Source organism: Pseudopodoces humilis, chromosome 5 (assembly GCF_049639895.1).
Source record: "Pseudopodoces humilis isolate 2021_Gansu_Grassland_sample_001 chromosome 5, ASM4963989v1, whole genome shotgun sequence".
NCBI classification, from domain to species: Eukaryota; Metazoa; Chordata; class Aves; order Passeriformes; family Paridae; genus Pseudopodoces; species Pseudopodoces humilis.
Genome location: NC_142204.1, coordinates 50,820,654 through 50,839,854, shown reverse-complemented (window position 1 = coordinate 50,839,854; position 19,201 = coordinate 50,820,654). Strand labels below are relative to the sequence as shown.

General features: G+C 37.8%; 1 protein-coding gene across 2 annotated transcripts in view; it reads right to left on the bottom strand.

Moving 5' to 3' along the window:
- CPED1 (cadherin like and PC-esterase domain containing 1) overlaps window positions 1-19,201 on the bottom strand; it is a 148,333-nt gene that overhangs the window by 109,140 nt on the left and 19,992 nt on the right. For both annotated transcript variants that reach the window (XM_005519235.3, XM_014248889.2), the window contains exons 4-5: window positions 4,988-5,094; window positions 3,057-3,132 (exon numbers count right to left, since the gene is read on the bottom strand). In XM_005519235.3, coding sequence (XP_005519292.1) covers window positions 3,057-3,132; window positions 4,988-5,094 — 183 coding nt within the window. The remainder of the gene's footprint in view (window positions 1-3,056; window positions 3,133-4,987; window positions 5,095-19,201) is intronic.

Genomic DNA, 19,201 nt, shown 5'->3' with positions numbered 1-19,201 from the left:
TTCTTTCTGTGAATAATTTTAAAATATAGGATCAAACAAATCCTGCTAATTGGCAACTCTGCTGTTGTTGGAAAGAGAGAATTGTTGGAGAATGCAAGCAAAAGAAAGTGGAAAGAGCTGGCTTTATCAGATGAATGGAAGGGGGAGTATCTGAAGTCTCACCTCTAGACTAGTTTGCTCTAACTTATGCCCTTTTTGTCCCCTGAACCTGAAATCAAAATATTTACCCTTCTCCTTCTAATTTCACCTTTTATGGATGAATTTCACTCATTCTAGATTACATGTCACATATCCAGTGATACTGAATAGGATTAATTCATGGGTTTAAACTGAGGTCTGGTCTATACAGAGATGGCCCCACTGTGTACCACAGTCTAAGTTGCCATTCCTGTCAGTGTACATAAGTATAGTCTATAAAGTCTGTGTGGAGCAATTCAGCTAACCCTGAATTATGCTGAGAATAAATGCTCTTTTGGGCTTGGTTACTCTAAACACCAAGTGTTAAATTCAGTATCCACAAATAGACATCTATTGCCATCTAGGATACCACAGGATATCCCTCTAAACCTCTAGCTGCTGGACCAAAAGGAAATGGATTCTGTGGCAAATCTGCCCATTCTACTGGGCATGCTGGACTCTCCATGGCATCTTAATTGTCACAAGAACCTTGTGTTGAAATAGCTATCTCAGCCCTAAGTCACATGCTGATGTGGAGATACCTAGATTTAAGAGATACGATTTTTTATTTTTACTTTAAAAAACTTCAGCTAATTTAGGTTCTAAACCTTTCTTATTGGTAACAGAGAAGTAAGGGATAGGCCTTTTTCTGTATGATAGTTCCTCAACTGAGTGCTAGAATAATCCTCCTTTGCTGTGAGGGTAAGATTCAGAGCCAGACCGCAAAGCACATGTATTACCTTGGGATTTCACCATCTTTTCTCTTTTCTCTTTGCCAGGAAAGCACTAAAAATGTAAGTAAGGAATAAGATGCTTACAAATGGCCCTTCCCTGAAGACAAGATGTGGTAGGTTGACTCTGGTTATATGCCAGGTGCCCACCAAAGCCTATCATTCAGTTGGACAGGCAAGAGAAACTTATGAAATTCTTGTGAGGCATTGCAGGGAGAGATCACTCATTAATTACCATCATAGGCAAAAAAAATGTGTGGATATTAATTGAATTTATTACCAATCAAGTTCAGAGTAGGGTAACAAGAAATAAAACTAAATCTTAAACACTTTCCCTCCATCCCTCCCTTCTTCCCAGGCTCAGTTTTACTTCTGAGTTACTACCTCCTCCCCACAGTGACGCAGGGAGAGGGGAATGGGAGCCGTGGTCAGTTCATCACACATTGCCTCTGCCACTCCTTTCTCCTCACTGGTAGGACTCCTCACACTCCAGCTTGGGGTCCCTTCTCCCAGGAGACAGTCCTCTGTGAACTTCTCCAAGGAGAGTCCTTCCCAGAGGCTGCAGCTCTTCATGAACTGCTCCAGCATGGGTCCCTCCCATGGGGTGCAGTCCTTCAGGAACAAACTGCTCCAGTGTGGGCTCCTCTCTCCACAGGTCTCTCCTGCCAGGAGCCTTCCCACAGGGTCACAGCTTCCTTCAGGCATCCACCTCTCCTGGCACTGGGTGTTCCATGGGTCGCAGGTGGATCTCTGCTCCCCCATGTACATCCGTGGGCTACAGAGGCACAGCTGTCACCCCTTGGGCTGCACCACAGGCTGCTGGTGAACCTCTGCTCCGGTGCCTGGACCACCTCTTCCCACTCCTTCTTCATTAATCTCTCCAGGTGCTGTTGTGCAATTGTTTTACTTCCCTTCAATATTTTATCCCAGAGGTGCTACCACCACTATGGGCTCAGCCTTGGCCAGCAGCAAATCCATCCTGGAGCTGGCTGGCATTGGCTCTGCTGGACTGAAGGGAAGCTTCTGGCAGCTTCTCACAAAAGCCACTCCCACTATCAGAAGCTTGCTACATAAACCCAGCATGGGATAAAACACCAAACAGCTTAATAATACAAAGTGGCTTGTACCACATTTATGGATGGCAGTAAAAGTGTGCATATTTTAAAGAGAAAGCTCTGTGTGTAGTAAGTGCCTCTTGTGTTTGTGGTCTTGTGGCAGTAAAATAATAAAGCCACTGCAATTGGCCTTTTTTCAAGTGGCAGGTGAACCAATGTTTTTTTTTAAGACAATCTGTCACAACACGAGCAGGGCCTACCAATTTCTCCAGGCAGTGGTGAGACATAATTGGGTAGCAAGCACCTGCAGAGACTAATTCCACACACCTATTTTAAACACATATTTTAAGATAAAAAGAAGTAGCATTTGTAGGTATGTATCTCTCTCCACTTATTTAAATGGAAGATTAGAATACTGCTTTCAGAGGACATCTAACTCCTAAATGGTTAAATGAGATGTAATGAATCCTTTCCTTCTGTGTTAAATTTATTATATATATAAAAGAGGGTAAAAGAAAGGGAAGTTTAAATAGACCTAATACAGTTCACAACAGTTTTTTTCCAGTTTCTATTCAAAGATGAATTTTACCCATGGTAAATTAGAATTCTTTGGAAACTTGCCCATAACCTTTAAACTTTTCTGGTTGATGATCTTAATACACAATAAAGGCTTTTTATCAGTAAATTATGTCTGGATGGAAACCAAACTGTGACTCCTACTCCTTCTCCATGCCACAACATTTTTGCAAAGCTGAACAAACATATTACACCAAGCCCAGGTCACAGAAGTGTAAATACCAATACACTATATTAACACAAAACAGTCCAAAAATAAGACACTTACAGCCAAATTATTTCTGCAACATGCAACAGCTGAACGATGCAATATCTTTACCTGGAAAGATACTGCATAATTGTAATCTATAGTTAACTATGTTTAAAATGGATTATCAATCTTTCATTTTTTCCCTCTATGCATTCATGGCTAAAAGTAAAATGGAATTGTAAGCTTGACAGTCTCATTTCAGAAACTTCCTGTTACTACTATTAAAAGACCATGATCACATATGCAGATTTGAAGAAATCAGATTACCTGAAAAGGCTTTTATTATCTGGCATAATCCCTCTTTTCTGCAAAGAAAATGCTGGATTTCTGGAAGTAGGTTTACCTGTATGTAAAAAGAGAAGCTTTAAAGATTTCATTAAAAAAAAAACGTTCTTTTTTTCTTCAATGGAAAATGCCTTAAGTAGGTTTGTGTTTAATTTATCAGAGATACCTCATGTGCAAAACTCCCATCAATATGAAGAGGAAATGATAACTTTGCCCTCCTTGTGATGTTGGAATAATGAAGTTAAGGTGTAGACTCTTCCTCTGTGTCCATAAAACCCCAACATTTTAAGCCTTTACCTCTCCCTATGGCTGCTGAATGTTGACCCATTCCCTGTCCCCTTTTCAGTCTCTGCAGCTTCTCTGTTCTGTTCAGTTACCAACCACTGTCTCTCCCTGCATGGAAATACCCTCTTGAATTGCTGTGCTTGGGATCGATCAGTAGTAAGCCAATGTAGCTAAATCACAAGTAAGCTCTGCAGCAAAACACTGCTGCACTTTGGTACGGACATGCCAGCAGCAAGTAATGTTAGTTCAATATTTAAAGTTTTCTGGAGGAATGGGCCATCTGGTTTAAGTCCCTGCTCAGCTGCAGACTTCCTGAGAGAACTCGGAAAATTCCTTTGATCACCTTGTGTCTCAGTTATTCATGTGTGACACATCTGGACATTGCAGCATGCTGTCAGGATTATTATATTGCACAGCATTAGAGGCTCAGATATGTTATTATAGGTAGAATGAGAAAAAAGCAGTTTGCAGAAGCCTAGGGTGCTTTATTGTCTGAGCATATTCAAAACATGTTTCTAGCAAACTATAACTGCCATAAAAATTTCACTTTGCATACACTTCGATAGGGCATCCTGTCCCAGAGAACCCCAGTGCACACGCTCGAAGCTCTGACTTCTGTGGACACCAGTAGTTTTTTTGTATCAACAAAGGCACCTTTTAAAAGCAGCTCCATTTCTCTCACACCCTCAAGCTGGAGTCAGTAATTTAGAGTCTTGCCATTATTATCTGTGCTATTTTACTTAAAATACAAGTCAAACTGTACCTGTAACTTGGCCACATTTTATCAAAGACTTCAGTTTATATTACTCACATATCTTTATCAACAGGTCAGGTGTTTACACAGAAATTACATATCTAAGTAACCTAAACTGTGTCCACATCATGCTCAAGTGAGAAAAAAAAATCCTGAAAATACCAAGATAATTGGTACTACTGATGCTTTGGACCACGCGGAAGCAGGTTGCAGTGCCAGAGCAAGGAACTCCCCTGAAGGCCCTGGTCCAGATTACACATTATCGATTGTAGGAGTATTGTCACTGTTTGCAGAAGTGCCTAAATTATATTTTACAAGGGAGGAATTGCGTAGGTGAAAATCAGTAGTGATATAAGATATGAAGCCTAAATTCATGCATCTCTATCTTCTGCCTATACTATCATTCTGAAATATTGTATGCATTTTCTAATTGTTTCTCACTATTTCTAAATTCCCTTTTCCAAGAGGGAAAATTGTTTAAATAATTGCCTTTTTAGACAATTTTGCAGCCAGACATGCTGGTTGAGGGCAGCCAAGAATCCAAAAGTTCAAGCTAAAGAAGAGTAAAGGTAAACTTGACACTGAGTTGTAACAATTTTCAGTATTTACATTAAAATACTTACAATCAAACTAATATACTATGTTCAAATGAGAAATTGCTTATGATAACTGGATGTGATATAAAGAAGAATGAAATACTGGTACCTGACAAGTATTTCTCAGTAAACAGAAAACATGAAAAAACATTTCTGCTAAGCCATGCTGCTGCAGTATAAAATAAACATTTGATACCTCTCTTATTATGAGTGAGTGGTGCAAATCTGGGCTACCCTGTCCTTCCAATCCCACAAAAGATAGTACAGTAATCTCATACCTTCTGGAAATGCTCTATATTTCTCAAATCTTCTGTTTGAAAGCAGTCAGTACCATCATTTCTTCTGGAAGATAAGCAGATGAAAAGATCCCAAGGGGTCATACCACCTGTTCGGAAAGGAAAGAAGCACTTTGAGAAAGAAAATATCATGCTATCCTTATTTGCATAAAAAATACTTTTGAGCAAAATCCTGAAGAACAGCAAACTGTTGGAGAGCTAATTACATGAACAGCTACAGGTGGCAGAAGGATAAAAGACATATTTGGTACCACAGTTCAAGCTTTGGAAGTATATTTCACAGTGGGCATTCCCTGCTATACTTGCCTTCTGATGTCCAAACCCTGCTGTTTGACCTGTTTAACATTCAGAAATTAAAAAGTTTGGTAACACAATGCTGCTTTAAGTTGTTCTTTGTTTTCTGAACTCCTCAACATGCATGCTTATAACATGGATCCAGTACATGCAGTGGTGGTGTTCTTCTGAGGTTTTTCTTTAATGGGAAGTAAATTTTACAGGACGTATTACTGGTCATGCTATTGCAAATAGCAGGAATTTTGGTGTAGTGGATTCTTAAATATTAGACACCAGACTGCCATAGCTAGAACTGGTGTGCAAGTGGTAATTAGATTGCTAGCTTCCGAGCTAATGTGATGCTTCCTTCCTGGGGCAAAGCTGGCCTGAAGATACAAATAGGTCTTGAACTTGCTCATATCTCATCATGTGATGTGGTTTAGAAATGCCACTGTTGCTTCAAATAACCTTGGTCAGCTTCCTCACATGGTCATTTGTTTTGTTCTGTATACAAGCTTTGTTATATGGACCAGTTAGAGATGGTGACAGCTCACAACAGAATTATTACATTTGCTGAGGACACCATATGTTCAATAAAGAGTGAGTTATTTCATTGACAGGAAGACAATCAGTAATAATGAACTTACAAACAGAAAGGGCAATCAAAGAAGCAGTACACCATCCAAAAGTATAGAATCAGGTCTCAAAGCTCCCTGCAGAATAGGTATTTCAGGGACTGTCTGGTTCTTTTTCCCAAGGTTGGGAAGATTACATGTATTTTATTCCATTTTGTGCTATCCATCTGTGATACCTTCTTAATTTTCTTAGATTACCCCCTTATTTTGGTCCCACTGATGGTGCACAGAGGTATTTATTTTATTTATTTCCTTTCTTTCTTTCTTTCTCCAAAATGTATTTTTTTCTTCCTATCCCAATCATGATTACAAATGTCAAGCAGGGTAAAGATTCCACTTAAGGAGATTTAACACTCAATTTATGTTAAGTACAGTAATGAACTGATTGTATAGAATGGATCCAGGTCTATGAAAGTAACTATTACTTTTTTATGTTTATAAGCACTGTGACAAAGCTGAAGAGATCAATTTTCAGTTATACTGCGTTTATTACTGTAACAAGTTCTTCAATTTCACATTATGAGAACCAGTATTATGGTATGAAAGTAATTAGGGCATATGAAATTTAGGCAAGACAGATTCACTACATGCTTCTTTGTGAAAGAAACAACAAAAAAGCCCCTGCAGGTAGATAAAAATGTCACAGATAGCAAACAAACGAAGCATTAAAGAAATGTACAAGCAAATATCTCACTTTAGTGCAAAAGTTTGGCAGTGCTAACAACCAACTCAATGACCTCACCAGCTATGTAATTATCAGATAAGCAAGTTTTTATGCCTCTGACTAGTAAACACCTTTGAATAAATCATTATAATTACATATAAATCACAATGCCTAGTTGTGTGCAAATTGAAAGGGAGCTGGAGGGAACTCCATTTCTCAGAAGCAGTTCATTTCCTTCCCTTGTTTATTGTGACACATCCTGCCCTGGGAAGAATTTGATCCCTGACTCCAGAGGATATGCTGCACTGTGTACTTGCCTTTAGGATACATCAGAGTAATCAATACGAATGTACCTAAGAGAAGAAAAGGAAAATGCACCCTCAGATCTGGTTTGCTTTTGAGCCAGTACCCAGGAAGTAGAAAAGTGCAGGAGAGCTTGAATGCCTGCCATTACTTGTGTTTTCTATTTGCGTAATTAAACCTCTAGCCAGTTATTTCAGTACAGAACAATCAGAACTGAAACATGTCTATTTATAGAAGTCAGGAGACTTCCTATTAGAAAAACAGCGTACATCTAGTACTGTCTCTCAGATTCAGGCTGACAGAACAGTGTGACTTCTATTTAAATCATCAATATATCCCTCATTAACTATACCTGAAAAAAACATTATTGGAAAACAAAACCAAAAGAGTCATGGGTTACCTCAGCTGTTTAGTTCTATAACAGGTTCCTCTATTTCATCTTGCCTCAAATTTGCCCATGTCACTCCTTCCAGAGCTTAATTTTTTGTGGAAAATGAACATCTATGATCAGGAAACCAACAGTCTGTCTTCCTTCTGCATATTTAATAATAGTAGAAGTATATCTCAGGGAAAAAAGTGCTACTGTTATTAGTATTCCAGTATCACATGGGCCACACAAAGGACCGAAGATTCCTTCCACAGCACTTCTTTTTAAAGTAAAGCAAGATACATGTGAGCTAAAACATTCTACAATAAAAGAGAAAGAACAAAAGTGATAGTAATAATAAACACCATCTGTACGGAAGGACTTGTGTTTCAAAATGTTTCTAGAGACTTTAATGAAGAAACTTTAATAATGTTCATAACATTCCATTTTCAATGTACACACTGTTTTGCTGGTTTCCTGCAGACTTCAAACCAGAAGCAAGCTTTTACAGGACATTTGAGGGGGAAGGTTAAAAAGAATGCTTCATATCTGAACAATTTAATTACTAGAAATTTGCATGAAGCTTTTCCCACAGAATGAACTTTGTCTCTAGTTACGGAAATCTGTTTGCTTTATTCAGCAAACCAGTGGAGCTCAGCACACAGGAGTCATAGATCAGTTAGACAGTATGAAATTACACCTCATGGAGATACTCTCTACTCTTTGCATTATTTTGCACTTGGACAAGTAAAAGGGTGGTAACAAGATGAGAATATGCAATTGCATGTTCATTTGCTCTCTGAATATCATTTAATATCAAGATAGTTAGTTCAGTCTGTTAATTAAGGCCTTGCACACACAAGGAATGCTCATCTGCAGAATTATATCTAACTATGGAGGCAAAGGGAGCTTGAAGTGGATACAAGCTGGCAGCATGATGCTTTTATTCACCTGTCTTTTGCCAGCTCTTAGCCTCTCCTCTCCTGCAGTCTTTGAAGCCATAATCCAGTCCCATCTCAAAAAGTATTTATATCTGCAATGTGTATCTCATATTTACCTAAAAATATCCACCCAAGTTTCTACTTCAAATAGCAGTATAGCATAATTTGATTGAAAACTGATGTGATCACCTTTTATTCTGAATTAGTCAAAGAACATGCTATTCAATTCAGAGAGTATGAAAACTGAAAGCTTTTCCAACTGAAATTTGATATAATGTAAAAATTCTAATTTTCAATGAGATAGCACTGTTTTCATTGGCTTTGACACTTATTTTTCATTTGAAATAATTAAAATAGCTAATGTAGAAAAACTAATTTAAAAGATAATAGTTTAGGGAGAAAAGCAAATGTTTTGTAGCAGCAGAGAAAATAGCAATGCAGACATCAATAAAAACATTCAACTTTTTCTGCAATAATATTCTGCAGAGACTTTTTGTATTCCGATATAATAGACCAAAGTTAACAGAAACCAAATAAGAACTGTAGGATTTAATGGGGCTTCAAATTTATAGATAAACTTCAAGAATTTCTGAAGTTGATTTCTAAAGTAAAGTGATTTTATTCCAGTCTTTGAAATGATCACATTCTCCCCATGAACTATGGCATTAGAGGCTAAATTTTGCAGGAAAACTGTTAGATGCAGGCACCTCTGAAATTTTTAATCTTTTAGGTGTGTATTATTTAATTTAATCAAATGACTAAGCTTCATTTCATTACCACAGGCTAAAATTTCATTTTGCATTATCAAGGTTTCCATCCTGAATTTTGAAATGAAAGAACTTTAAAAATCAAATAAAATGTTCATCTTTCATGTTTATCTTCCTGTATTTCATTCATTCTGGGAAATATAAAAAAATAAAAAGCGCCATTTGGATTTATTTTTATTTCATCTCAAGTCAATTTGCAATTTTGCATTTGCTCACACCACTACCTTGAAATCAACCCGTTTATGAGCTCTGGAGACGAAGACAAGAAACAGTCAGCATTTATTTGTCAAGAACGTATTACATAAAAATAGTCTCCTTTCTTCTGACAGAGTAACTGATCTAGTAAACAGAAATCAGAGAAACCGATTTAGTGGAAAAAAGCAAATATTAGCAATGAAACAATTTGACTTTAGTAAATCTTTAGACATTGTTTCCACATAACATACCTATGAGGTGATTGCACAGCTAGTTGAAAAAATGAAGTCTAATCCACTATCAAAGTGGATTTTTTTTGAAGTAGAACCTCAAAAAATACTCCACTGTACATTCAATTCTGAACAAATATTTTGGTAACAAACTGAATGATGAAATAATAAGTCCATTTATAAATAGCAAGTGACATCAAGTTGAAAAGAAGTATAAGGACATTTCAAAGCATGGTCAGAATTCAAAATAATTCTGATAATTGGTCCAAATTCAATCCAGGGAAATTCAAAACATGTTAGAAGTGCCATAGTTCATAAGAAGAAATCAAATGGAGATGTATAATTTGCCATAGAGCACTACTGCAGAGAAGGACCAAATATATAAACTACATATGAACTAACAATACAATATTGTTTCCAAAAAAGAAAAAAAACCAAACCAACCAACAAAGCAAATATAAATAATTTTTCACCTCTTGGCAAGTATTTATTGATGCTGAAAGAGTTGAATCCACTCCTTTAAAATTTCATTTTTAATTTATTCCATGACAATTCCCCACAGAATTCTAAATAGCCCTGCAGATATCAAGAATTGTAACCAAACCTGTTTATGAGGGTAACGGCAGTAACAATGTTCAGGAGTTAATCCTTCTGCTTCATTTTGTTTCGGTCATACCTCTCCAGTAAGACTGTTCCCCAGTTTTGGAAAACATGGTTTCAGTAAAGGGTTAGAAAAAGGAGATAGATTTTGGAAGACCTCCTACAGGGACTAATTTCGATTGAGTCAATCCTTTGTCTAGCAAACTCACACAGTGATGTCTTTTTGATTTGGTACCAAACCAGTTTACAACACACCACTGTTTTAACTATTAATGAGTGTCAGTGCCTTCTTGGTGTCTCACTCTGACCTGCACCAAGGAGGCTGGGATAGGCATGAGGCTGGAAGGGGATACAGCCAGGACAGCTGACCCCAACTGGCCAAAAGGATATTCCACACCATATCATGCTGTGCTTAACAACAAAAGCTGGGGAAAGAAGGAAGAAGGGAGCTGGGGGGAAGACACACACATTCAGAGTGATGGCATTTGTCAGCTCAATTAATGGTTTGGTTCCACCCATTATGAAGCTCCTGTCTTGGGGATGGCTGAAACTTGTCTGTTCACAGGAACTGGTGAATTAATTCCTTGTTTTCTGTTGCTTGTAGACACAGTTTTTTACCCTTCTGATTCTCTCCCTTATCCCACCAGGGGGAGATGAGCGAGTAGTTGAGTGGTGCTTTGCTGATGGCTGGAGTTAAATAACAACACCACAGAATAAATTTTTATCCATCCAAAATCAGCTGTCTCTAATCACTAAAGACAGGATACAAAGTAAGCACTTTAATTTGCAGCAAAGAGTACATAAAAAGAGTTTCTAAACACATATATAAAGTACTGGAATACCTTACTCTAAGGAGGCTATAGAACCACTCCTAAGGGAGATCCTGGGATTTGTACAGGATCCTTTTTTAAGAGCAATTCGTGTCAGCTCTACTTGAAATATATTTTCTGGCACCTCTAAGCTGCATGGATGTAAAGAGAAGATTTTCAGGAAAAGTTATTGTTTACATACTGATGCATTTAACAGTATTCAGTTATAGCATATTGTAATCCTGATCTGTAAAAAAAATAAATATAAGTTTTAGATGAATGTAAGTTTTAACTTCATGAGTCATGAGTCCTCATAATATACAAGGGGGAAAAAAAAAGTCAACCTCCTCTGCTCCTGCATGGTAATGGAGGGGCCACAGATTGTACTGAATTCCATAAAGCATGGATTTATGGAAGTAGCTGTTTGTGCACAAATCCTACTTTAAACTGGACAGACAAATATGTTGGGCTTCAACCCTGCCATGTAGTCAATTTATGAGAGCCAATCGTTATCCAGCCAGGATTATAATGTGGAAGCACTAACAGTTGTCTGAAAGACACTTCTGCCTCACTGAAAGCTTCTGAATTCTAGTCTGATTTTCATGCTCTTCAGCATCTCAGAGGGCAGCAGCATCAGGCAGGCTGTGTGTTGGGGTCTGAGGATGTGGGAATTCTACACCTCTGAAGATCTGAGCTTCACAGGTATCACTCCAGGGGAAAATATCCTTTGAAGACTATTTCTGATTACAGCACTTTGGCTGTCTTCTTGTGCAAATATCAGAATAATAATAAAAAAAAAATCAGGTGCTTGTTGGACTGAATAGTTTTTCTTTGTTAGTGACACGTCTTCTTGCAAGTTTTTGATATCGCTGTTTCATTCATAAGACTTTCCCTAAAGGAATGTCTCACACCTAGGTGTTCAGGAATTTTCTCCTCAAAACAGTAGTTATTGGAAGTATTTAAATTTATCTTTTGGTGTGGCCCTTGATGGTAATGAGCTATTACCAACATGGACTCACTACAACAACAATGAAGAAATGATCACTCCATATAAGTGATAGCACAGGACAAGTTGGTGAGGTTTCTGATATTTTCTGAAGTATTCTGGAAAGCAGCTATTCACCTGCCCATATACAAATCTGTCACTGCTTCAGAGTGTGCTCACCACTGACTGTACTCTGCCATGACACTAGCTTAGCGTGACAAATTAGGCTAAAATCTATTGTCACATTAATCGCTGTGGTGCGTTTTAAGTGTGAGGAAATACCCTACGTATGAGGCTGAGACGGTTGGACACAGTCAATTCATTCACAAAATACTTGTGCAGTTGCTGTGTGGCTGCCAGGGAAAGGCTGAAGGAATCCTGGGGACAGTCACTACTCACTCCCCTTGAGGATTGATCAGGATTTTTCTTCTGGCTCAACTACTCCCTAACTAAGAGGATTTGAAGTGCCAAGGGAAGCACTCTTTGTAGAGGAGAGGCTGGTGTGAACTAAATGGAACCAGTTTAATTCCAAGGACAGTTCATCTGTCTCCAAACAGCTGAGCACAAAACCTACATGCCCTATGCTCACGAATTAATGCACAGTCACATCTGAGTTCAGAATTCAGGCAGTGAAATAGGCATTTGAAGTTGTCTGCAGTGCCTGTCATAAAAACAGAGTAATGCTTGACTATCCTGTATCTCTTCTGCCAGTGCTGTGGAGGGATATTTGGTCTAACTAAAAATGGAGAGGCATAATGCTTCCACTCTTGACAGAAAGAAAGAAACATTTTATTACTGTTTATTTATATCAGGGACAGGTTTCAAGCCTGCTTTCCTTGCCAATCCAAAGGCAAATTTTAAAAGTAAAAAAATTAGCATAATAATTCAAGAGCTACCTGTTTCTATAAGAAATATTCTCAAATGTGTAAAGATATTTTAATTTTTCTGCCTGGTCTCAAACTCTGAAACTGCCTTAGACCTAGCTACCAAGTCAGAGAGGTACCATCTTCCTTACTGGAGCACTTGATAATACAAGGTAGATGACTTTCTCCAAAAGAAGCAAAAGAAATCTACTGCAGGCATAAGTAAAAGAATGGAAACAGACAGGACTGGAAAGGAGGAATCCTTTCTCCATTTACATCACATTCAGTCATGCGATAGATTAACAATCCTTTCTTCTATCAGTAAATTACCAAACTATAACAGACAACCAAAAAGAATTTTCAGACCTACAGCAAATGTTTTAAAGTTGGGTTTTCAATTTGCAGATACCTGTTGGTAAGACAACAAAAGGTATAAAAAAAAAAAAAATTGTAGTATTATTAAACCATATCCATATATTTTCTGTGCAACCAAAGAATGGGTAGAATACTGGAAATAAAAGTGCATTCAAAAATTCTATTAGTCTGACATGGGGAGAAGAACACTGCAGTATGACTGCAGGAAAGGCTGTCAGACTAAGAGTAATTCTCCGCTGAGTTGTATTACAGATTGCAACTCTAACAACCTGTAGGTTTTATGGCAAAACCTGTCAACTCAAGGTATGAAAATATGCTGTCAAAATACTTTCTGAGCTGTAGAAGAGTTCAATAGCAAATAAAAGGAAAATATGCAGTTCTGACCCAACAACAAACACATTGGGGCAATTCAAACACTCAAGTCTGTTATTCCACTTCTGTGCTTACACACTATGCTTTGGATGAATATTCAGATTCCTTTGGTATGTTCTCCACACACAGGTAGTTTCTGCACAGCAAGCCTCAGTGAAACCAAAAGCTCCTAATAATCCAATACAGTATGCTCTTCTTGTACGCAAGCTAAAATAACCTAGAACCCCAACTGCTCCCAAATGCTGGAATTCTTACTTTATATGTATTTAATACACAACATAAGCTACAACAGTCAAAACTGCTATATATGTTTCTCACCCACATATTGTGGGATTTTAGGATGGAAGTACTTGGTACCTAGTTAAAGCACAGATGCCACAGATCCGCCAAAGCTCAGCTAAATTAATCTGTATAAGTGTTTTCTTACCTTCTGTGAAGGTAGAGGAGGAAACTGCCTGACAAAAAAGACAGATTGAGAAATATTATGGACAGGCTACTGAGAGTAGATTGGCATGAAGAACCAGGTGAAAACTGGAAGGAGAGAATGTGCATGTGGAAAGAAGGGTCATGCAGCTGAGACATGCAGGGACCAAGCTGTGTAATGGAGCCCAGAGGAACTGCAGCAGGTGGGAGAATTCAAATAGCACCCTGCTCCAGCTGTTCCCAGGGACATTGCAGGAAGGGGATCTGCCCACAAACTCTCTTGTCCACAGACACACACACACGAAGGAGCACAGAGGCACAATACTGGGTGGGGTAACCCCAGTAACCCTGATACAAGCCCCTGCCCTGGTACCCCCAAAATGTCCCTGGGGAGACTCCACCACAGCGCCAAACATGATGAGTGAACTGGAGCTCCAAAGCACCTTTTGGACCTTGTGGAAGCACATCCTAACTTGGATGAGTGTGTACACAGAACTTAACAACAAGAACAAGTGGTACTGAGGCACCTTTCCCCACTAGACAACTGCAAAACCTGTGGATCCTGCTACTTTTATAAGAGTCTGGGTTTTTAGAAAGGCACATGCAAAAAACAGAAAGAGCTGGTGGCTGGAAAGAAGATCCAATTTGAAAGTAGTTCCTAGGGAGGAGTTCTGCCCAAGGAAACCAAATTGTCAGCTTGCGATTACTTTCCATCCTGCATTTCACTCCAATCTCCCACTCTTTGCAACAGAACATGATATACCTGAGCTGAGAAGCCCTCTGAATGATGGCACTAATGAGAATTCATCATTGACTTTAAAAGGTAGAAACTGAACCAGAGCTGAGAAAACAGCCTCTTCCCTTCTATGGAAATATAGCAGCCTCAGAATACGCAGCTAAGGAGTAAATGGGTTTATTTATCTTAATGTCCTGTCTCATTCTAATTACAGTCAATGAGGATAACAATTACGATGTTAAAATACTGAATTTGATCACAAATGCAAGAAACAAAAAAACGTACTTTAACATCCAAATCACAGACCTTGATCACTGCAATGACAGCACTCAGGCACCTGTATCAACCCTTATTAGTGTGCCAGATTCCCTCATACCCAAGAGACATGAAACAATACTGGAAAAACAAAACTGAAAAAAAGAAGTTTGGGAATAAAAGCAACTACTAAAGTAAACAGTATCATGACACAGGCTCAACCACTGGCCTGCAATCATCTACTGTGTTTGTTTTCTTCTCCCTGGGTGGCCATGCAATACCCCAGGAGACAGCCTAAGCCAGTGACAGTTCCTAAAACTCAGTGCAAAGCAGGCCACCCTCAGACAGGGGAAAAGAGTTTAGATACATGGACATGAGCCATACTGCATCACTTGTCCTTAGAACTAGGGAGTTGACCCATTTTATTTATGAGTTAGACAAAACTGCAGAAGACAGTGATGCAATAATTAAGTCATGCCAAATGTAAGGGTTTCCAGCTGTACTTCAAATACCACTTTCTATGTATCACTCTATGCTGCCTTTCACTTCTACTCACTTGGCGTGCCATGGGATAGTGGAAGTCCATGACAGATATCTGGACTGCCATGCAGAGAATCCATAAAATATGGAGTCTAAAGTAGACCTTGAAATATCTCTGCAAACATTTTAAAGAAATGTAGGGTCAGACCTCACTTTTGAATATAAACAGATATCCTCATACTGTTAGATTAGCAAAAAAAAAAAAGTGTACTGTACCATCTAGGGCATAAATCATATGTGCCATAGAGCTGGGTAAAGGAAGAATAAAACCTGATGCTTTCTCCTACTTCATATACCATCCTGTTCTAAAAAAGGCAACCTAACTAGTCTAAGTTACCTTCTGAGCTAGTACTTTCCTGAATACTTCTTTTTTTCTACCCTCAGAGCTTTTTTAAAGCCCTAAGACTACATTCCTAGGGAAAATAGGGTAACATGTCAAACTCTATGTATTTAAAGTCCTTGACTTCAGCCTCACCTTTTTAGAAAATTACCTCAATTATTGTTTGTTGAAGAATGACTTCTAGACAGGCTCCACTGATACTTGGCTTCATTGTGGCTGTGAAACCTGAAGTGAGAGAGTTTTTTAATACATTTGCTGAAGCCAAATGGGAAAAAAATATTTAAATGCATAATTCCCATTTAAACAGACAAATGCTTCTTTATTTCTTGATTTGCTCCAAAATAGCTAGATCTTGTTCTTATTTTGTATATCAGCCTGTTGAACAGTACTTTGGCATGCTGATATGTTTTCTATTTTACCTGTTGCAAAAAAAAAAAAATCATAGTGATTTGGTTTTATTTCTAATAAACAAAAAATTATCTTGTCTTACACCATTTTACACCAAAAGTCTTTCTTCAATGAACAGATCAACTGAGCTGTATTCTATCAGATCTAAAATAACTGTGGTTCTGCCAGATTCATCTGATATTTACAAAACACAGAAGAACACTGTAAGCTCTCTCTATATAGATACTTCAAGTAGTTGCTATAAATTAAAACTGAGAATCCTTTTTATAGATAAATATTTATTTTTGAAAGCATTAGCACAAATGTCAGAAACAAAGTCTTTAAACAATAATCTTGTTACAGAAACACTTTATGACTTGAACAATTTAGTTCAAACTTTCCAAAATGCACATCACTCAGCTCCTCTGTGCTTCCCTCTATCAGAGTAGAAATGTATTTTATTTATGTGAGGCACCATTGAGGAAATATTTTAAGACTATATTTTTTTAGTCCTGCTACCAGTTGAAGTTGCTCAAATCCTATTCCACTGTTACTTTTTAATCCAAATCCCTTCAATATTTTGCCTTTCTGTTGTGAAAAATGGACACTGTTTTGTAAGGAAACATGCCTGCCAAAAATGATAGAAATTCTTGATATGTGGGGTTTTTCCTTTTTAACCAAAGTGGGGGTGTGGGGGTTCACTTTTAGTAGTAATTTTCTGTATTAAATAATTTTTTTCCAGAAATTTGAAGGTTCTCAAGACTAATTTGAAACTGAGAAATAGTTTCAATTTCTGAGTATGTCAGAGGAGCCTCTACTCTCTTTGACATCTGTGCAAACTAGGATTACCTCCAAATGGACAACCTCAGGGACTGAGTAAAATAATATTCAATATTACATTGAAAAATCAGCTCTGAGGGAGTACCGTGAACATCAGAAGGGTAGAATAATCATTCCCCTCATGAAGAAAAGGTTCCCTTTTGATGTAAGATAAGCCAGCATAAAAACAATACGTTGTGTGAAATTTTCAGAAACATGTTCTAAACCGTGGGTGGCTACTGCACTTTTGATGTCTGGGGTGGCTTTAGGATGCAGCATTCAAAAGAGCTGTCAGCTGAAAGTGGATGCAGCTGGAGAAAGTTGGAATCTGAACCTAGGAATGGCGTGGGCTGGCTGCAAATTACAATGAAGGCCTACATAGTGTATAAGCTTTTTTCTGCCTGAACCAATGAAAGTCATGGTAGCCAAAGTAGAAAAGAAAAAAAAAAAAAAGTGTTTGTTTCAGTGGTATATAATGCCGCTACCTAAAATGGGAGCACAGTGCTGAAAGGCAGCAGCACACTTCTCACAGCTGACCAGGGCTCAGAGCCAGTGACTGCATCAAAAAGGGTCCTCAGCTTCCAGCAGCCAAATCACTGAGCAGTCCTCACCAGCAATCCCTTACAGAGAGTGCTCTGGCAGGACAGTGACAGGCTTCTGGCTAGACTGACTGACATTCTCCCAGCACCTATATTAGCAGACAATTATCTGACATTTAGAAACGGGCATATATATTTATAAACCAGAGTGTCTGCTTGAACCCTATCAGAGCCAGGATTCATTTCTTAAAGGGAAACATTCCAAAAATACTTTAAAAAGCAATTGTATGCTGCTACCTTCTTATCCGACACACTACAGTTATAAAAATTGCCTCAAACTCTTCTACAGGATTTGCACATTATTAGCATATTACAAGGCTGGTATACTGATGCCTAAATCCCTTGTATTTATTTAATTTCAGTAGCTGTGCATATTGCTGCTTTCCTTTGGCTGACATGTGGATCTTCCTGGACACTGGTGTTTTTCAGATTCTGTTAACATGACATAATTTATTCCAGTAAAGCTTTAATTTTAGCTGACTGTGTAATCAGTGTGTACCATTTTAATTATTGTAATCTCTAAGTCAGCCCCTTAAATACCACTCTCTACTGGACTGTATGTTCTGCTTAAAAAAATAAATAGAACATTCTGAGAGAGATATGTTTGGTACATTTAGGACTAAATGCTATATTTTCATTTTACCTGGCAGAGCTCAATGTCTTCATACTTTTGTTATAAACAAATAAAGAATTTCACTTTCTAAATGAAAAGAGTGCATTTGAAACAGAGGATTCAGTACAATCTTACAGAGGGTTTATTTTAGTAATACAAAGAAATCATTTGTGTGCTCTTCTGCAAAGCATGAACATGTTCTGCTAGTAATTAGGAAGAAGAATACATATTGTTCAGAAAAATATATGATGCATTTAGATTTTCTAACATGAAACCACAGCATCACATTAGAGAGCAGAATTCATTTGTGTATGTCAGAAACTTATGTCTTGTACTGAAACCAATGATGTGTGCATCATGAGATTAATTGCTAAAAGCAAAACTAAAAGTCATCAAGATAATGGATGTTTCTGGTATGTTATTTCCTTCCCAAAACTAAATGAACTTCCATGTTATGGAAGCAGAATAAATCTGTTACATGTTTGTAGCTCAGTATGCTCTGAGGAACACATTTCTACCTATTTAGCTTGTTTAGGAAGCTCCTTGTTTAACAGCATACAAAGAAGTGTTTCAAAAATATGTGTTTTATTTGTCAAAACTTAGCTCAGGACTCGCATGACATATATTTTGCATTAGGAAACCAACCAGTTTTGTATACTGTTGGTTATATATTTGTACCAACAGTTAACCAAAAGGATTTTGGGAAGAGAAGTTACATCTGCTAGACTAGAACATACATATGTATTTGTGTGGTAACCCACAAAATATTTCTGTGGCTAGCTTCACCATTATTATTTGGCACAGTATTTTATATTACTGACTTATGATAGAATGATCTTGTGCTTTTGCTGGCATGCTAGGATCTCCAGTCCTGCTTATTTAACCTTATTTCCACAGGGTTATTTACACTTTCAGAACCTGATTTCAATTTACTTTAATTTTCTCAGAGACTTTTGTATTTATAAAAGCTGAGCATCTAGTGACCTCTCTATTCCTGACATTTCCTTTACTCTCCAGTATGAAAAAAGAACAAAAACCCCAGTGTCCCATTTCTGTTCCAAAAAAACTAAACTGCTTCCTTCAGTGGGTTGGTCCTTGTAATTGA